Source organism: Cherax quadricarinatus, chromosome 50, assembly GCF_038502225.1.
Source record: "Cherax quadricarinatus isolate ZL_2023a chromosome 50, ASM3850222v1, whole genome shotgun sequence".
NCBI lineage: Eukaryota > Metazoa > Arthropoda > Malacostraca > Decapoda > Parastacidae > Cherax > Cherax quadricarinatus.
Window position 1 is genome coordinate 28279955 of NC_091341.1, and position 22602 is coordinate 28302556.

At 40.7% G+C, this 22602-nt stretch overlaps 1 protein-coding gene across 1 annotated transcript in view; it reads right to left on the bottom strand.

Moving 5' to 3' along the window:
- The window catches only part of LOC128695245 (alpha-mannosidase 2C1-like), a 157103-nt gene that overhangs the window by 16978 nt on the left and 117523 nt on the right, over positions 1–22602 (bottom strand). Inside the window, exon 10 of the mRNA XM_070095363.1 lies at positions 21287–21520. Within this exon, the coding sequence (XP_069951464.1) occupies positions 21287–21520 (234 nt within the window). The remainder of the gene's footprint in view (positions 1–21286; positions 21521–22602) is intronic.

Consider the following 22602-nt stretch of genomic DNA (forward strand, 5'->3'; position numbering starts at 1 on the left):
CTGTCTATTTGTCTCTCTGCCAAGCTCCCTGTCTATCTGTCTAGCTCTGTCTCAGAGAGAGCCACAAGACTGTCATCATCATGTTTACTCACATCTTCAAGCAGAGTATAGCACTTTGTCTGGATTTTTTGGGTTATCCTAGGTAATTTACACTATGTATACTTGTATTTATGTGTACCTGTGAGACAGAGATAGAGAGAGAGAGAGAAAGAGAGAGACAGATTGAAAGAGATAGAATGAGGGAGAAAGATAATTTAGCTTTAGAATATTTACTTTATTTTTTACTTAATTCTAACTATAGATTCACTACAAATCTTATGATTACAAGCATTGATCCTGATACCAACCTCTTATTTAATGACTTAAATGATTCAAACAGTTACTGTAATTACTACACAGCAGAACAATCAAAGGCACTTCTCAGAGCCAACAACAACATAACTATCTTTAACTACAATATCAGATCTTTAAGCAAGCATTATGATGACCTCCTAGCATTACTAAATTCCTTGCATGCCAATATGTCCATCATTACACTAACTGAAACCTGGCTAAAGCCTGATACTACAGATGTCTATGCCATTCCTGGTTACACAGCCATACACAACTGTAGGCCAGACCAACAAGGGGGTGGCACTGCTATATACTACTCAGACCAACTAGAATGTATCACTAATACTTGCACAAGGGATGAACATGGGGAATATATAATAGCTAAATTCAAATCCAAACACCTACAAAAACCTCTCACAGTGATAAACATCTACAGAATTCCACAATCAAACATTAGCCAATTTAGTCAAAACCTAGGAAGTATGATAACTGATGCACGCATGAACAAAGATCACTTACTACTCTCAGGTGACTTCAATATAAATCTCCTGCAAGACCAGGACCCACACGTTACTGAATTCACAAACACAATGAGTAACTGCATGTTGCTACCAACAGTAACAAAACCTACAAGAGTTACAGAGACTAGTGTTTCCCTACTTGACCACATCTGGACCAACACCATATCCCCTTTAAAACCAGGCATAATTACAGATAATACCACAGACCACTACCCTACTTTCCTCATAACAACTCTTGGTAAAATACCCCAAGACACTACTAAAGTCACCTTCAGACTTCACAATGAGGCAGCCATTAATAACTTCACAACAGCAGTAACAAACATTGACTGGCACACTGAGCTAGAAATCTATACAGATATTGACGAATGTTTTAATAATTTTCTAAAAAAGACCCAATACCTTTATAACAAGCACTGCCCTAAAAAAACTAAACAGATGACAGCTAAGAGACTGAACAGTCCCTGGCTAACACCCAGCATTCTCAAATCCATAAATACAAAACACCGATATGAAAAACAGTACAGAATGGGTCACATAACCAGAGACCAAACAAAACGTTACTCGTCAATCCTAACCAGCCTGATAAGAAGGGCAAAAAAATTGTATTATGAAAACAGATTATCCAACTTACGAGGTGATATAAAAAAGACCTGGAAGACCCCATCAGAAATTCTGGGAACAAAAAAGATATCACGACATAGCGAAATAAAATTAGCAAAATCAGATGAACCCCAACTCCCACCAACAGAAACAACAAACAGACTCAATGATTTCTTCTCCACTATAGGTCAAAACCTTGCCAATAATATCCCAAGCTCAGATACCCCACCAAATGACTACCTCACTGGCAACTACCCGAACACACTGTTCCTAGCTCCGACTAACCCACACGAAGTCTCCCTTATTACCAACGCACTGAAAAACAATGCAGGAGATTTAAATACCTTACCCCCCTTTATATACAAAAAAGCGTCACAAGTACTATCACCAATCATTGCAACACTCTTTAACAAATCCATTGAATCCTCCACCTTCCCTACAGTTCTCAAAATAGCAAGGGTCACCCCGATCCATAAAGGAGGTGACCAAACAAAGTTGAATAACTATAGGCCAATATCCAATTTACACCCTCTCTCAAAAATCTTCGAAAAATTAATTCATAAACGAATCTACTCCTACCTCATCTCCCATAACATTCTCAACCCCTGCCAATTTGGATTCAGGCCTAATAAAAATACTAATGATGCTATTATACACATGCTAGAACATATATACACTGCAATAGAGAAAAAAGAAGTCCCTCTGGGGATCTTCATTGACTTACGTAAAGCTTTTGATACAGTTGACCATGACTTGTTCCACGTAAAATTGTCACACTATGGTATTAGAGGGCACTCCCTCAACTACCTCAAGTCTTACCTCAGCAACAGAAGCCAATATGTGTACGCAAATGGGGCAAGCTCTTCCACACAACCAATTACAGTTGGTGTCCCACAGGGAAGTGTCCTTGGCCCTCTTCTCTTTCTCCTATACATAAATGACCTACCAAATGCTTCGCAATTACTCAAACCCACACTTTTTGCAGATGACACCACATACGTCTTCTCTCACCCGAGCCCAGTCACGCTAGCCAATACTGTAAATACCGAATTACAGAAAATATCTACCTGGATGAGGACTAACAAACTTACACTAAACATTGACAAAACCTACTTCATTCAGTTTGGTAGCAGAGCTACAGATGTACCTCTTAACATAACGATAAACGGATCACCTATCACAAAGCTAACAGAGGGAAAATTCTTAGGAATCCACCTCGATAATAGACTCAAATTTCATACACATACAACAAATTTCTAAGAAAATTTCCAAGACTGTAGGCATACTATCGAAGACACAGTACTATGTTCCACAGTCAGCCCTCCTGGCCCTCTATCACTCTCTTATTTACCCCTATCTTACCTATGGAATTTGTGCATGGGGCTCAACAACAACTAACCATCTCAGACCACTAATTACCCAACAAAAGGCTGCAGTTAGAATGATAACAAATTCTCAATACAGGCAGCACACTCCACCAATATTCAAAACACTCAACCTACTCGCCATACAAAACATCCATACTTATTATTGCACTTATTACATACATAGAACACTTAACTCTGATATTAACCCTCCCCTCAAACATCTCCTTGCCAACCTCAACAGAACACATGACCATAATACAAGGCACAGATCACTCTTTGATGTTCCTCGTGTCCATCTCACGCTATGCAAAAACTCAATGCACATAAAAGGCCCTAAAATCTGGAATTCATTACCTGTAAATATAAAAGAAACACTACCTGTTTATAAATTCAAGTCTCTTCTCAAAGTTCACTTACTCACTCAAAACCAAATAAATACTGAATAACTGAACCTTATAAATTGTATATCCTAAATGTTACTCACAATTATATCACACAAATGTTAAACCTAACTTTGTTATTTTTTTTAAATACACTACCTAACAGAATACTCCATTCTACTGAATGAACAGCAATGCATGCAACCATATGACCTGTCTTTGTAATACTCATTTGTATTTTATAGTTATCTGTTTACAATAATGTCTTATCACTGATTTCATCATTGCTTAGTTAATCTTAAGTTAATTGTAAGCCAGCCCGTAATGCTATGCATATAAGTGGCTTTGGCATGCTGCTCTTACCTGTATTTTTTTGTACCTCTGTATGTATGCTAAGATAGAATGGAGGGGAAGCAGCATCCGACCCCATTGTTTTGACTGGCGGGAGGGGGAGTGAGTAATGAGACAATATGTCATTTTGACAGCTGCGGACTCCTGACTCAAAACAATTATAAGCACACACTCGCACCCAAGACAAGCTTGCTGAATGGTGATAATAGCAGTTTTATGAAAGTATCTAGGGACTATATATGTGTATATATATTATAGAAACCAGAAGCAAGAAGGTAAGGCAGGAATGAAGGAAGGACTAGATGAAAGGAAAAAAGTAAGGAAGGACAGATGAAGGAATGTAGGAAGAGAGGTGGAATGCCCTCCAGGTAGCCTCCAGGTAGGAAAGGAATGAAGGAAATTAGGAAGGAAGGAATGATGACACATGACCATTTACCTAGGATAACTACATAACACAACTGCCTGCTAATACTGTGAAGAAAACTGTTCAGACGAGGTGTTTTGTCTTTGCACATAAAAAAAAACTTCAACAAAAATGCACACACTGATTTTATGTGTGAGGAGTGTAAAACACCATTGTGTATGACACCATGTTTTATGTGTGAGTGTAAAACACCACTGTGTATGACACCACGTTTTATGTGTGAGAGTGTAAAACACCACTGTGTATGACACCATGTTTTATGTGTGAGAGTGTAAAACACCACTGTGTATGACACCATGTTTTATGTGTGAGAGTGTAAAACACCACTGTGTATGACACCATGTTTTATGTGTGAGAGTGTAAAACACCACTGTGTATGACACCATGTTTTATGTGTGAGAGTGTAAAACACCACTGTGTATGACACCATGTTTTATGTGTGAGAGTGTAAAACACCACTGTGTATGACACCATGTTTTATGTGTGAGAGTGTAAAACACCACTGTGTATGACACCATGTTTTATGTGTGAGGAGTGTAAAACACCACTGTGTATGACACCATGTTTTATGTGTGAGAGTGTAAAACACCACTGTATATGACACCATGTTTTATGTGTAAGAGTGTAAAACACCACTGTGTATGACACCATGTTTTATGTGTAAGAGTGTAAAACACCACTGTATATGACACCATGTTTTATGTGTAAGAGTGTAAAACACCACTGTGTATGACACCATGTTTTATGTGTAAGAGTGTAAAACACCACTGTGTATGACACCATGTTTTATGTGTAAGAGTGTAAAACACCACTGTGTATGACACCATGTTTTATGTGTGAGGAGTGTAAAACACCACTGTGTATGACACCATGTTTTATGTGTGAGAGTGTAAAACACCACTGTGTATGACATCATGTTTTATGTGTGAGAGTGTAAAACACCATTGTGTATGACACCATGTTTTATGTGTAAGAGTGTAAAACACCACTGTGTATGACACCATGTTTTATGTGTAAGAGTGTAAAACACCACTGTGTATGACACCATGTTTTATGTGTGAGAGTGTAAAACACAACTGTGTATGACACCATGTTTTATGTGTAAGAGTGTAAAACACCACTGTGTATGACACCATGTTTTATGTGTAAGAGTGTAAAACACCACTGTGTATGACACCATGTTTTATGTGTGAGAGTGTAAAACACCACTGTGTATCACACCATGTTTTATGTTTGAGAGTGTAAAACACCACTGTGTATCACACCATGTTTCACAGAGTTCCACAAGCTGCAGAACTTCTAGGAGTATGTTCAGTGACTGTATATTGGTATATATATTATAGAACAATAATAATAAACAATTTTTTGTATTGTTTGTTTTTGTAAACAAGTTTTGTAAACAATATATTGATAATTATGTTTGTGTGCTTATTGTGTTGTATACAACGAGTGTATATATGTACATTGCACCTTACTTTGGTCTCACAGGCCACATAAGTTATGTGAAAAATAAAATAGTGAAAAAAAACAACAAACCTTCAAGTACAAGTAAACTAAAGTTTACGGGTGAGCGGCAGTCGCTGCTGTTGCCATACGCGGCTCATTTTCTGCAAACTTCATGCCTCTATATCTGGGTAAGGACTGATGGGAAAATTTTTTGGGGGGGACTAAAACAATCAGAAAAATAATCTTAACATTTTCATAAGAAAAAATAATTTTTTTTTCGAATATTTTGCGACACCAGGAGACACTTCAGGATTGGGCCTTTCGACAGTCAAAGGGTTAAAGATATATTTTTTTCATTAATGTTGATGTAAAAATTTATAATTTTGCACCAAAAGGAACTTAGAAAACTTACCTAACCTTATTTTGACAAGAACAATTTATTTTAGCCTAACCCAACTAAATATATTTTAGATTTGTTTACAATAATTTACAGTGCACCCTCGCATACCATTGGCATCACATAACGTTAAATCCGCATACCGATACATTTTATCACTAAAATTTTGCCTCGCATACCGCTAAAAAACTCGCTCAACGCTATTCGTCCGAGACGCTTCTAGTGTGCGGCCTGAGCCAGCTTCACATGTTCCGCCAGTGGCATTGTTTACAAGCCAGCCTCTGCGGTAACATCCAAGCATACAATCGGAACATTTCGTATTACAGCGTTTTTTATTTCATCTGCAAAATAAGTGACCATGGGCCCCAAGAAAGCCTCTAGTGCTAACCCAGTGGTAAAAAGGGTGAGAACTACTATCATACCACAGTCAGCTGCTGCTGCACCACGGTCAGCTGTTGCTTGACCAGTCAGCTGTTGCTGGATCAGTCAGCTGCTGTTGCACCTCGATCAGCTGTTGCTGGACCAGTCAGCTGTTGCTGGATCAGTCAGCTGCTTCTGCACCACGATCAGCTGTTGTTGGACCAGTCAGCTGTTGCTGAATCAGTCAGCTGCTGCTGCACCATGATCAGCTGTTGTTGGACCAGTCAGCTGTTGCTGGATCAGTCAGCTGCTGCTGCACCACGATCAGCTGTTGTTGGACCAGTCAGCTGTTGCTGAATCAGTCAGCTGCTGCTGCACCATGATCAGCTGTTGTTGGACCAGTCAGCTGTTGCTGAATCAGTCAGCTGCTGCTGCACCACGATCAGCTGTTGTTGGACCAGTCAGCTGTTGCTGGATCAGTCAGCTGCTTCTGCACCATGATCAGCTGTTGCTGGATCAGTCAGCTGTTGCTGGACCAGTCATCTGTTGCTGGATCAGTCAACTGTTGCTGGACCAGTCAGCTGTTGCTGGATCAGTCAGCTGTTGCTGGATCAGTCAGCTGTTGCTGGATCAGTCAGCTGTTGCTGGATCAGTCAGCTGTTGCTGGACCAGTCAGCTGTTGCTGGATCAGTCAGCTGTTGCTGGATCAGTAAGCTGTTGCTGGATCAGTCAGCTGTTGCTGGACCAGTCAGCTGTTGCTGGACCAGTCAGTTGTTGCTGGATCAGTCAGCTGTTGCTGTATCAGTCAGCTGTTGCTGGATCAGTCAGCTGTTGCTGGACCAGTCAGTTGTTGCTGGATCGGTCAACTGTTGCTGGACCAGTCAGCTGTTGCTGGATCAGTCAGCTGTTGCTGGATCAGTCAGCTGTTGCTGGACCAGTCAGCTGTTGCTGGATCAGTCAGCTGTTGCTGGATCAGTCAGCTGTTGCTGGATCAGTCAGCTGTTGCTGGACCAGCCAGCTGTTGCTGGACCAGTCAGCTGTTGCTGGATCAGTCAGCTGTTGCTGTATCAGTCAGCTGTTGCTGGACCAGTCAGCTGTTGCTGGATCAGTCAGCTGCTGCTGCACCACGGTCAGCTGCTGTTGCACCATCAGCTGTTTCTGAACATGACTCATCCCGAACCTGTCCGAAACTTGTCCGTCCAGCCTGAGCGCCTGCCTTGCCGTCATTGTTTACAAGCCAGGGTGGCCGGTTGCATGCATACATTCGATACATTTTGTATTATTCCATTATTTATAGTGCTTGTAACTGCTAAATAAGCCACCATCGGCCCAAAGAAAGCTTCTAGTGCCAACCCTGTGGTAAAAAGGGTGATAAATACTATCGTACCACAGTCAGCTGCTGCTGCACCACGGTCAGCTGATAAATTGGACCAGTCAGCTGTTGCTGCACCACAGCTGCAGCTGCACCATGGTCAGCTGTTGCTGCACCCAGCTGCTGCTGCACCACGGTCAGCTGATAAATTGGACCAGTCAGCTGCTGCTGCACCACAGCTGCTGCTGCACCATGGTCAGCTGCACCACAGCTGTTGTTGTTGCTGCACCACCATCAGCTGTATTACTCGAAGATGTGGAGAGTGTGTTGTTGGTGTGGCTTAACGTGAAACAATTACCGAGAAACAATTAACCCCAGAGGGTTAGCCACGCAGGATAACCCAAGAAAGTTAGTGCATCATCGAGGACTCTAACTTATTTCCATTGGGGTCCTTAATCTTGTCTCCCAGGATGCAACCCACACCAGTCGACTAACATCCAGGTGAACAGGGAAAAACGCCTGGAACTAGTGTTCATATTGGTGAATTTAAAGCCAGCAAAGGTTGGTTTGAGAGATTTAACCCTTTGACTGTTTCAGGCCCCTCTCTGAAACTGTCATTCTATGTCGCTCAATTTTTGAAAAAAAAAAAATTATTTTTTCTTATGAAATGATAGAGAATCTTTTCCCGATGGTAATGACACCAAAAGTTCGAAATTTGGTCGAAAACTCGTGGAATTATGCTCCCGCGAAGTTAGCGGTCTCGGCGACATATGCGTATTGGCGATTTCGCCGACTTTGAGCCCTATTTTCAGCCAATTCCATTGTTCCAGTTGACCAAACTCATAGCTATTTCTTTAGAACTCCATTTTATCTATCAGCTGAGTACAAGAAACCTCCCATTTACTAATTTGGACTACCCAATATGGTGGTCAGAAATTGGCAATTTGGCCAATTTCACGCAAAATAAAAAAGATGCCAATTTCAAAATAGGGTCCAGAATAAACAAGGTAGACATTCGTGGCACTAAAATAACATATGCTCTGTTCATTAGTCACATCTCTAGGCCCCTCTTATATTATTATTGCTTTCTATTTTGATTTTTTATTCATACAAAAAAATACAAAATTTACTGTTATGCAGACGACTGCATTATTGTAAAAATGGTATAAATAATATCAGTGCACTAGTGAAAGAATATTAGACTCCCCAGTTGACGTGTATTGGACGTGTGGTGTGATTTATTTACTCTTGAACATTGGTAAAAATCGAACATTTCCGCTACTTTGAGCTCAGTTTCAAGGTCGTTTTCATCGTAAAAGTAATGAAAATCATCTCTATTTCTGTAATATGTTTTCCATTTTATCACCTAAGACCATGAAAACGCGAATACAACGATAAATACTATACGAAAATACACCTCAAAGTCGGCGTTTTATTCCAAAAAAACGATCAGAGTTTTTTTTTTCTCATTATGCAATGTGTGCTGCAGGATTTTTTTTATGTGGTGCACACTGACCACACAGACCCATTCTCTCACATGTGGGCCTACCAGCTTTCTCCCACTTGATTTGAAGCCGCTAGAATTATTGAGTATATATACGTCAGAAACATTGGCTCGTAAGACGTATTTATACGTCGAAAACAGTCAAAGGGTTAAGAATTGTAGTGGCATACACAGTGTGATAAGGCCTGTTCTGGAAGAAAATGCCAAACAGGACCTACAGTACTCAGGAGGAAAAGGCACTCCAAGGACACAGTGTCTCATCAGTCATTGCTGCATCTTCAATAAAGGTAAGTGTCATTTATTCTTCATTTAGTAGAGCAGTACATGCACAATATATACTGTGCATGTACTACTCTACTATTGTGCATGTATCCTTCTCTTTGTGTGTAGGAAAATGTATATTTCATGTTGTAAAAATTTTTTTTTCATACTTTTGGGTGTCTTGCACAGATTAATTTAATTTACATTATTTCTTATGGGGAAAATTCATTCGCATAACGATAATTTCGCATAACAATGAGCTCTCATGAACAGATTAATATCGTTATGCGGGGGTCCACTGTATTACTAAACAAACCCAGTGAAATATATTTTTTTCGTTAGGTTCAGAATGATTTTGGCGAAATTATTGCATACACAAATTTTCACTTGTCCTATATGGCAAGACGAGCGTTGCTCTTTAAGCCAAGATCGCAAGTTCTGCCTATTCGGCACGACATATGTGTGTGTGTGTGTATATATATATATATATATATATATATATATATATATATATATATATATATATATATATATATATATATATATATATATATATATATATTATATATATATATATATATATATCGCACACAAAACCTCCTTTATATACAGTGGACCCCCGGTTAACGATATTTTTTCATTCCAGAAGTATGTTCAGGTGCCAATACTGACCGAATTTGTTCCCATAAGGAATATTGAGAAGTAGATTAGTCCATATCAGACCCCCAAACATACACGTACATATCCACCCTGTCATACGCCTTTTCCAAATCCATAAATGCCACAAAGACCTCTTTAGCCTTATCTAAATACTGTTCACTTATATGTTTCACTGTAAACACCTGGTAAGCCTCCTTGTTCGCACAGGTTATCCCCCTATAATTTTTGCATAAATACAATCCCTAGGTACACTTACATAATTGGTCGCATTCACGAACTTCCCCCACACTCACAACTGGCTCTTCCTCACTCCTACAAGATGTTATTCCTCCTTGCCCTATACACGAAATCACAGCTTCCCTATCTTCATCAACATTTAACAATTCCTCAAAATATTCCTTCCATCTTCCCAATACCTCTAACTCTCCATTTAATAACTCTCCTCTCCTATTTTTAACAGACAAATCCATTTGTTCTCTAGGCTTTCTTAACTTGTTAATCTCACTCCAAAACTTTTTCTTATTTTCAACAAAATTTGTTGATAACATCTCACCCACTCTCTCATTTGCTCTCTTTTTACATTGCTTCACCACTCTCTTAACTTCTCTCTTTACCCTAACTGCCTCCTCTTTTAGTTTATAAACCTTCACCTCTCTCTTCCCTGATGCTTCTATTCTCCTTGTATCCCATCTACCTTTTACTCTCAGTGTAGCTACAACTAGAAAGTGATCTGATATATCTGTGGCCCCTCTATAAACATGTACATCCTGAAGTCTACTCAACAGTCTTTTATCTACCAATACATAATCCAACAAACTACTGTCATTTCGCCCTACATCATATCGTGTATACTTATTTATCCTCTTTTTCTTAAAATATGTATTACCTATAACTAAACCCCTTTCTATACAAAGTTCAATCAAAGGGCTCCCATTATCATTTACACCTGGCACCCCAAACTTACCTACCACACCCTCTCTAAAAGTTTCTCCTACTTTAGCATTCAAGTCCCCTACCACAATTACTCTCTCACTTGGTTCAAAGGCTCCTATACATTCACTTAACATCTCCCAAAATCTCTCTCTCTCCTCTGCATTCCTCTCTTCTCCAGGTGCATACACGCTTATTATGACCCACTTCTCGCATCCAACCTTTACTTTAATCCACATAATTCTTGAATTTACACATTCATATTCTCTTTTCTCCTTCCATAACTGATCATTTAACATTACTGCTACCCCTTCCTTTGCTCTAACTCTCTCAGATACTCCAGATTTAATCCCATTTATTTCCCCCCACTGAAACTCTCCTACCCCCTTCAGCTTTGTTTCGCTTAGGGCCAGGACATCCAACTTCTTTTCATTCATAACATCAGCAATCATCTGTTTCTTGTCATCCGCACTACATCCACGCACATTTAAGCAACCCAGTTTTATAAAGTTTTTCTTCTTCTCTTTTTTAGTAATTGTATACAGGAGAAGGGGTTACTAGCCCATTGCTCCCGGCATTTTAGTCGCCTCATACGACACGCATGGCTTACGGAGGAAAGATTCTTTTCCACTTCCCCATGGACAATAGAAGAAATAAAAAAGAACAAGAGCTATTTAGAAAAAGGAGGAGGTGATCGTTATGCGGGGGTCCACTGTATGCAATCCTACCATATGTATGTATATACCTATACCTATATATATATATATATATATATATATATATATATATATATATATATATATATATATATATATTATATAGGTACCTATTACATAAGGTACCTAGGGATTGGCAGAGAGCATGCATAGTTCCATAGGGGGATAAGTCTGTTGAGTATACCTGGTAAAGTGTATGGTAGAGTTATTATTGAAAGAATGAAGAGTAAGACGGAGAATAGGATAGCAGATGAACAAGGAGGCTATAGGAAAGGTAGGGGGTGTGTTGACCAGGTGTTTACAGTGAAACATATAAGTGAACAGTATTTAGATAAGGCTAAAGAGGTCTTTGTGGCATTTATGGATTTGGAAAAGGCATATGACAGGGTGGATAGGGGGGCAATGTGGCAGATGTTGCAGGTGTATGGTGTAGGAGGTAGGTTACTGAAAGCAGTGAAGAGTTTTTACGAGGATAGTGAGGCTCAAGTTAGAGTATGTAGGAAAGAGGGAAATTATTTCCCAGTAAAAGTAGGCCTTAGACAAGGATGTGTGATGTCACTGTGGTTGTTTAATATATTTATAGATGGGGTTGTAAGAGAAGTAAATGTGAGGGTCTTGGTAAGAGGCGTGGAGTTAAAAGATAAAGAATCACACATAAAGTGGGAGTTGTCACAGTTGCTCTTTGCTGATGACACTGTGCTCTTGGGAGATTCTGAAGAGAAGTTGCAGAGATTGATGGATGAATTTGGTAGGGTGTGCAAAAGAAGAAAATTAAAAGTGAATACAGGAAAGAGTAAGGTTATGAGGATAACAAAAAGATTAGGTGATGAAAGATTGGATATCAGATTGGAGGGAGAGAGTATGGAGGAGGTGAATGTATTCAGATATTTGGGAGCGGACGTGTCAGCGGATGGGTCTATGAAAGATGAGGTGAATCATAGAATTGATGAGGGGAAAAGGGTGAGTGGTGCACTTAGGAGTCTGTGGAGACAAAGAACTTTGTCCTTGGAGGCAAAGAGGGGAATGTATGAGAGTATAGTTTTACCAACACTCTTATATGGGTGTGAAGCATGGGTGATGAATGTTGCAGCGAGGAGAAGGCTGGAGGCAGTGGAGATGTCATGTCTGAGGGCAATGTGTGGTGTGAATATAATGCAGAGAATTCGTAGTTTGGAAGTTAGGAGGAGGAGCGGGATTACCAAAACTGTTGTCCAGAGGGCTGAGGAAGGGTTGTTGAAGCGGTTTGGACATGTAGAGAGAATGGAGCAAAACAGAGTGACTTCAAGAGTGTATCAGTCTGTAGTGGAAGGAAGGCGGGGAAGGGGTCGGCCTAGGAAACGTTGGAGGGAGGGGGTAAAGGAGGTTTTGTGTGCGAGGGGCTTGGACTTCCAGCAGGCATGCGTGAGCGTGTTTGATAGAAGTGAATGGAGACAAATGGTTTTTAATACTTGACGTGCTGTTGGAGTGTGAGCAAAGTAACATTTATGAAGGGGTTCAGGGAAACCGGCAGGCCGGACTTGAGTCCTGGAGATGGGAAGTACAGTGCCTGCACTCTGAAGGAGGGGTGTTAATTAATGTTGCAGTTTAAAAACTGTAGTGTAAAGCACCCTTCTGGCAAGACAGTGATGGAGTGAATGATGGTGAAAGTTTTTCTTTTTCGGGTCACCCTGCCTTGGTGGGAATCAGCCGGTGTGATAATAAAAAAAAAAAAAAAAATATATATATATATATATATACAGTGGACCCCCGCACAACGATTACCTCCGAATGTGACCAATTATGTAAGTGTATTTATGTAAGTGCGTTTGTACGTTTATGTTGGGGGTCTGAAATGGACTAATCTACTTCACAATATTTCTTATGGGAACAAATTCGGTCAGTACTGGCACCTGAACATACTTCTGGAGTGAAAAAATATCGTTAACCGGGGGTCCACTGTATATATATATATATATACAATTTTTTTTTTTTCCAACAAGTCGGCCGTCTCCCACCGAGGCAGGGTGACCCAAAAAAGAAAGAAAATCCCCAAAAAGAAAATACTTTCATCATCATTCAACACTTTCACCACACTCACACATTATCACTGCTTTTGCAAAGGTGCTCAGAATACAACAGCTTAGAAGCATATACGTATAAAGATACACAACATATCCCTCCAAACTGCCAATATCCCAAACCCCTCCTTTAAAGTGCAGGCATTGTACTTCCCATTTCCATGACTCAAGTCCGACTATATGAACATAACCGGTTTCCCTGAATCCCTTCACTAAATATTACCCTGCTCACACTCCAACAGATCGTCAGGTCCCAAGTATCATTCGCCTCCATTCACTCCTATCTAACACGCTCATGCACGCTTGCTGGAAGTCCAAGCCCCTAGCCCACAAAACCTCCTTTACCCCCTCTTTCCAACCCTTTCAAGGACGACCCCTACCCCTCCTTCCTTCCCCTATAGATTTATATGCTTTCCATGTCATTCTACTTTGATCCATTCTTTCTAAATGACCAAACCACCTCAACAACCCCTCTTCTGCCCTCTGACTAATGCTTTTATTAACTCCACACCTTCTCCTAATTTCCACACTCCGAATTTTCTGCATAATATTTACACCACACATTGCCCTTAGACAGGACATCTCCACTGCCTCCGTCTCCTCGCTGCTGCATTTACCACCCAAGCTTCACATCCATATAAGAGTGTTGGTACTACTATACTTTCATACATTCCCTTCTTTGCCTCCATAGATAACGTTTTTTGACTCCACATATACCTCAATGCACCACTCACCTTTTTTCCCTCATCAATTTTATGATTAACCTCATCCTTCATAAATCCATCCGCCGACACTTCAACTCCCAAGTATCTAAAAACATTCACTTCTTCCATACTCCTCCTCCCCAATTTGATATCCAATTTTTCTTTATCTAAATCATTTGATACCCTCATCACCTTACTCTTTTCTATGTTCACTTTCAACTTTCTACCTTTACACACATTCTCAAACTCATCCACTAACCTTTGCAATTTTTCTTTAGAATCTCCCATAAGCACAGTATCATCAGCAAAAAGTAACTGTGTCAATTCCCATTTTGAATTTGATTCCCCATAATTTAATCCCACCCCTCTCCCAAACAACCTAGCATTTGCTTCTTTTACAACCCCGTCTATAAATATATTAAACAACCATGGTGACATTACACATCCCTGTCTAAGACCTACTTTTACCGGGAAGTATTCTCCCTCTCTTCTACATACCCTAACCTGAGCCTCACTGTCCTCATAAAAGCTCTTTACAGCATTTAGTAACTTACCACCTATTCCATATACTTGCAACATCTGCCACATTGCTCCTCTATCCACTCTATCATATGCCTTTTCTAAATCCTTAAATGCAATAAAGACTTCCCTACCTTTATCTAAATACTGTTCACATATATGCTTCAATGTAAACACTTGATCTACACATCCTCTACCCACTCTGAAGCCTCCTTGCTCATCCGCAATCCTACAATCTGTCTTACCTCTAATTCTTTCAATTACAACCCTTCCGTATACTTTTCCTGGAATACTCAGTAAACTTATTCCTCTATAATTTTTACAATCTCTTTTGTCCCCTTTCCCTTTATATAAAGGGACTATACAAGCTCTCCGCCAATCCCTAGGTACCTTCCCCTCTTTCATACATTTATTAAACAAAAGTACCAACCACTCCAACACTATATCCCCCCCCCTGCTTTTAACATTTCTGTCATGATCCCATCAGTTCCAGCTGCTTTACCCCCTTTCATTCTACGTAATGCCTCACGTACCTCCACCACACTTACATTCTGCTCTTCTTCACTCCTAAAAGATGGTATACCTCCCTGGCCAGTGCATGAAATTACCGCCTCCCTTTCTTCCTCAACATTTAAAAGTTCCTCAAAATATTCTCGCCATGTACCTAATACCTCCCTCTCCCCATCTACTAACTCCCCTACTCTGTTTTTAATGGACAAATCCATACTTTCCCTAGGCTTTCTTAACTTGTTTAACTCACTCCAAAATTTTTTCTTATTTTCATTAAAACTTCTTGACAGTGCCTCTCCCACTCTTTCATCTGCTCTCCTTTTGCACTCTCTCACCACTCTCTTCACCTTTCTTTTACTCTCCATAAACTCTGCTCTTCTTATAACACTTCTGCTTTGTAAAAACCTCTCATAAGCTAACTTTTTCTCTTTTATCACACCCTTTACTTCATCATTCCACCAATCACTCCTCTTTCCTCCTGCCCCCACCCTCCTATAACCACAAACTTCTGCCCCACATTCTAATACTGCATTTTTAAAACTATTCCAACCCTCTTCAACCCCCCCACTACTCATCTTTGCACTAGCCCACCTTTCTGCCAATAGTCGCTTATATCTCGCCCGAACTTCCTCCTCCCTTAGTTTATACACTTTCACCTCCCTCTTACTTGTTGTTGCCACCTTCCTCTTTTCCCATCTACCTCTTACTCTAACTGTAGCTACAACTAAATAATGATCCGATATATCAGTTGCCCCTCTATAAACATGTACGTACATATATATATATATATTTTTATTTTTTATTATCACACTGGCCGATTCCCACCAAGGCAGGGTGGCCCGAAAAAGAAAAACTTTCACCATCATTCACTCCATCACTGTCTTGCCAGAAGGGTGCTTTACACTACAGTTTTTAAACTGCAACATTAACACCCCTCCTTCAGAGTGCAGGCACTGTACTTCCCATCTCCAGGACTCAAGTCCGGCCTGCCGGTTTCCCTGAATCCCTTCATAAATGTTACTTTGCTCACACTCCAACAGCACGTCAAGTATTAAAAACCATTTGTCTCCATTCACTCCTATCAAACACGCTCACGCATGCCTGCTGGAAGTCCAAGCCCCTCGCACACAAAACCTCCTTTACCCCCTCCCTCCAACCCTTCCTAGGCCGACCCCTACCCCGCCTTCCTTCCACTACAGACTGATACACTCTTGAAGTCATTCTGTTTCGCTCCATTCTCTCTACATGTCCGAACCACCTCAACAACCCTTCCTCAGCCCTCTGGACAACAGTTTTGGTAATCCCGCACCTCCTCCTAACTTCCAAACTACGAATTCTCTGCATTATATTCACACCACACATTGCCCTCAGACATGACATCTCCACTGCCTCCAGCCTTCTCCTCGCTGCAACATTCATCACCCACGCTTCACACCCATATAAGAGCGTTGGTAAAACTATACTCTCATACATTCCCCTCTTTGCCTCCAAGGACAAAGTTCTTTGTCTCCACAGACTCCTAAGTGCACCACTCACTCTTTTTCCCTCATCAATTCTATGATTCACCTCATCTTTCATAGACCCATCCGCTGACACGTCCACTCCCAAATATCTGAATACGTTCACCTCCTCCATACTCTCTCCCTCCAATCTGATATTCAATCTTTCATCACCTAATCTTTTTGTTATCCTAATAACCTTACTCTTTCCTGTATTCACCTTTAATTTTCTTCTTTTGCACACCCTACCAAATTCATCCACCAATCTCTGCAACTTCTCTTCAGAATCTCCCAAGAGCACAGTGTCATCAGCAAAGAGCAGCTGTGACAACTCCCACTTTGTGTGTGATTCTTTATCTTTTAACTCCACGCCTCTTGCCAAGACCCTCGCATTTACTTCTCTTACAACCCCATCTATAAATATATTAAACAATCACGGTGACATCACACATCCTTGTCTAAGGCCTACTTTTACTGGGAAAAAATTTCCCTCTTTCCTACATACTCTAACTTGAGCCTCACTATCCTCGTAAAAACTCTTCACTGCTTTCAGTAACCTACCTCCTACACCATACACTTGCAACATCTGCCACATTGCCCCCCTATCCACCCTGTCATACGCCTTTTCCAAATCCATAAATGCCACAAAGACCTCTTTAGCCTTATCTAAATACTGTTCACTTATATGTTTCACTGTAAACACCTGGTCCACACACCCCCTACCTTTCCTAAAGCCTCCTTGTTCATCTGCTATCCTATTCTCCGTCTTACTCTTAATTCTTTCAATTATAACTCTACCATACACCTTACCAGGTACACTCAACAGACTTATCCCCCTATAATTTTTGCACTCTCTTTTATCCCCTTTGCCTTTATACAAAGGAACTATGCATGCTCTCTGCCAATCCCTAGGTACCTTACCCTCTTCCATACATTTATTAAATAATTGCACCAACCACTCCAAAACTATATCCCCACCTGCTTTTAACATTTCTATCTTTATCCCATCAATCCCGGCTGCCTTACCCCCTTTCATATATATATAGATATATATATATATATATATATATATATATATATATATATATATATATATATATATATATATATATATATATATATAAATTTACCCAAGCAAATTACTCAGGTCAAGTAACTGATATTACCAAATATATATAATCGACACATGTCAGTGTTACTGGCATAATTTTTCAAATAATTTTAAGAACTATGTATTGTAATATTAATTTAAGATGCAGATGTGTGAGATGTGATGACCTGAGAAGTTGGACACGAAGGAGGGATATTATTGTGACCTGGTGACCTTAAAGTCCCACACGAAGGAGGGATATTATTGTGACCTGGTGACCTTAAAGTCCCACATGAAGGAGGGATATTATTGTGACCTGGTGACCTTAAAGTCCCACTTGACTCTCAGCAGTATTAATATCAGTGTTTGATATATCAAAGTTTCTTCATAATTATGGGGTAAAATGTTAATTCAGGACATTACCTCTAAAATTTCCCCACATAATTTTTCACATGCTCACTACCAGGTGTCAGTGTAATAAATCCTCACCACCAGGTGTCAGTGTAATCCTCACCACCAGGTGTCAGTGTAATCCTCACCACCAAGTGTCAGTGTAATAAATCCTCACCACCAGGTGTCAGTGTAATCCTCACCACCAGGTGTCAGTGTAATCCTCACCACCAGGTGTCAGTGTAATCCTCACCACCAGGTGTCAGTGTAATCCTCACCACCAGGTGTCAGTGTAATCCTCACCACCAGGTGTCAGTGTAATCCTCACCACCAGGTGTCAGTGTAATCCTCACCACCAGGTGTCAGTGTAATAAATCCTCACCACCAGGTGTCAGTGTAATCCTCACCACCAGGTGTCAGTGTAATAAATCCTCACCACCGGGTGTCAGTGTAATCCTCACCACCAGGTGTCAGTGTAATAAATCCTCACCACCAGGTGTCAGTGTAATCCTCACCACCAGGTGTCAGTGTAATAAATCCTCACCACCAGGTGTCAGTGTAATCCTCACCACCAGGTGTCAGTGTAATAAATCCTCACCACCAGGTGTCAGTGTAATAAATCCTCACCACCAGGTGTCAGTGTAATCCTCACCACAAGGTGTCAGTGTAATAATCAAGTTCTCATCTTGGAAAGCTGATATAGTGAATGCATCAGAGAAATCATGAATGATAAAAATGTTATTTCCTTAACTTCTGCACATGACCGAGTGACGTGAGTCAGATTTATCACAATGACTGTTGGCGGCAACAATTTCAACTGTGAAAACTTATAATTAATATAGTATATTTATTTCTACAAGTACATTTTCAAGGTATACAGACCATAGCTGACATCAATGACATACTACTATATAGAAAGCCGCTTGTTATGCTGAGCAGTTCCTGCAAATTAGGTTAGTTTTGTCCCAGGATGCGACCCACACCAGTCCACTAACACCCAGGTACCCGTTATTACTGATGGGTGAACATGGACAACCGATGTAAGGAAACACACCCAATGTTTTCACCCCTTGCCGCTAATCAAACAACGTACCCTCAGCGTGTGAAGGGAGAGCCTTGCCTACCAGGCCATGGGCCACCAGATTGATACAAGAATTAAAAGCATCTGCAGACATTACAAAATTATATATGTACTAATCTCTTGTGACAACAACACGAGTCCAGAGGTAGAGTGTAAACATAACTCACAAAATTGTAATGACATGATTGATATTATCCCTTGGAGGTTCGTCGTCTCCGTAACAACGACCGCTACACACTCATGTGAAGTTTTATTGCTCCTGTCTACTTTCTGTAATTGACTGAAGAAGCCTACTGCGTAGGCGAAATGCTTCGGATTAATGATGCCTAACTGTTGTCTATGTGTCTTACTTACCACCCTGTCTGTATTGTATACCATTTTGATATTCAACTTTGCTTGTTGCCCTATATGTACTCACGATGTCTATTTCTAGCTCTAATGCAAATTATGCCCTATTCCTTCCTTATTCCAAACCTGATAGAGCCTCTATCGATGTTGCTAACCTTATATTCCAAATTACTCAAGCTTCTTTTGTCGACCTTGTTAGGACTAACACTGGCTTTAAAATTATTCTTGACCCTGCCTCCTATAAAATCTATTGCTTCAAAGATATTAGAGCTAAGCTTTCTGAGGCTGGCTTTGTGATCAGCTGGACTCGCAAACATAGAGCCAGGAGCACAGTTGTCGCAAGGCATGTCGACAACTCTATTCTTGCTGCCTACAACACTGATTGCAATGACCTAAAACTCGACCCTGCTAACAAAAATAATGGTTACCATTGGAGATATTTACAGACCGTCCTCACACATCACTGTTCTACGTCTGAGGAAGCTGCATATCTCCTACAGTATGGCATTCGTGCCAAGATCTACATTATTCCTGCTACCTCTCTCTTCATAACTAACTACATACCTACTTTGCAATGTCTAAAGTGCTATGAATTTGATCATGATAAACCCTCCTGCTCAAAACACCAAATTTGCTCCAAATGCTTCTCCTCTGAACATTACTGGACTAACTGCTCTCGCCCACTAAAATATCCAAACTACCAACAACCTCACCCTGCCACTTCCTATCAATGCCCTCAACGCAAGGAATAAGCCTTCTCTCTACGATTTGACAAACCAATTCTCCTAACCCTCTCTTCGCAACCTCAACCTTCTCCCACTTCCACAAGCTTCCCACCTCTACCCACTACAACCTCCCCTTCTACCTCTCCTACCACATCCCACACATACTCAAATACCACCAGGGGATTCGCTACATCATTGCCTTCAATTACAGTTCCTAGCCAAAACAGTCTGATTTCTTCCATCGTCCACACATCCGTTATCCTTGCCAAATACTTCGACATCAACTTCCAAAAACTTCTGAATGGCCTCTTCTCAGCACATGGCCTAACCTACCACATCCCACACATACTCAAATATCACCAGGGGACTCGCTACATCATTGCCTTCAATTACAGTTACTAGCCAAAACAGTCCGATTTCTTCCATCGTCCACACATCCGTTATCCTTGCCAAATACTTCGACATCAACTTCCAAAAACTTCTGAATGACCTCTTCTCAGCACATGGCATAACCTACCACATCCCACACATACTCAAATATCACCAGGGAACTCGCTACATCATTGCCTTCAATTACAGTTCCTAGCCAAAACAGTCCGATTTCTTCCATCGTCCACATATCCGTTATCCTTGCCAAATACCTCAACATCAACTTCCAAAAACTTCTGAATGATCTCTTCTCAGCACATGGCCTAACCCCTCTGAACTTCTCTCTTGACTTTACCTTACCTCCCCCACGTCAGGACAATGATCTATCTATCTACTGTAGATGGATAATGAACATAAGAGAATACGTACTGCTGCAGGAGACTCGAGGCCGCAGCTGGGCCAAGGACTGCCACAGCTTGTGAAAGAAGGAATTCTGCGTCACGCAGTTTGAACTCTGTCTCCCGACACAGTCGCTTCATGTCTGCCTGAGTGGTGTAGGTGCCATTGTGACGCTCCAAGAACAGCTCTCCGACCCAGCGACACAGGTTGTGCTGATCTTTTTCCAACCGTCCGAAGAGCTCGTCAGGGTTCATCATCTGCATCCTGCATATGTATTTTATGATGTAAAAACTTAGTGTTACAAGATGTTAGTGTTAGAGTGTATACTTAGTGTTTGGGTGTCTTGAGATGATTGACTTAGCGTTTATGGGTTTTGTGCATGTGAGTGAAGGCTGAGATGATTCCATTTTCAACAATGATTGTTTAATTCACTTCACTTTAACATAAATAAACACGTATATTATTTTTTCTGGAAAAGAAAAAAATTATTTTATCATCCAGCTATATACAAGGGGTAACAGCTGGAAGTTGAAGACTCAGATGAGTCTCTCAGATGCTAGGAAGTTTTTCTTTAGTCAAATAGCTGTCTGGAAGTGGAACAATATGGAGAGTGATATAGTGGAGGCAGATTCCATACATAACTTTTAGAAGAGGTATGGTAAAGCTCATGGAGCAGGGAGTGTGTATACCAGGAGAGGGTTTCAGGGGTCAATGCCCCCTCGGAGCGGGCTGTAACCAGGCCTCATGGTGAATCAGGGCCTGATCAGCCAGGCTTTTACTGTTGGCTGCACGCAACCCAACGTACAAACCACAGTCCAGCTGGTCAGGTACTGACTTTAGGTGCCTGTCCAGTGCGTGCTTGAATACAGCCAGGGGTCTATTGGTAATCCACCTTATGTATACTGGGAAGCAGTTGAACAGTCTCGGGCCCCTAACACTTATTGTATTGTCTCTTAACGTGCTAGTGACACCCACTGCTTTTCATTGGGGGAATGTTGCATCGTCTGCCGAGTCTTTTGCTTTCATAGGGAGTGATTTTCATTTGCAAATTTGGTACTAATCCCTCTAGGATTTTCCAAGTGTATATAATCATGTATCTCTCCTGCCTGCATTCTAGGGAGTACAGGTTGAGGGAACTTCAAGCGTTCCCAGTAACTGAAGTGTTTTATCGCAGTTATGTGCTCCATGAAGGTTCTCTGTACATTTTTTAGGTCAGCAATTTTACCTACATTGAAAGATGCTGTTAGTGTGCAGCAATATTTCAGCTTAGATAGAACAAACGACCTGAAGAGTGTCATCATGGGCTTGGCATCCCTAGTTTTGAAGGTTCTCATTATCAATCCTGT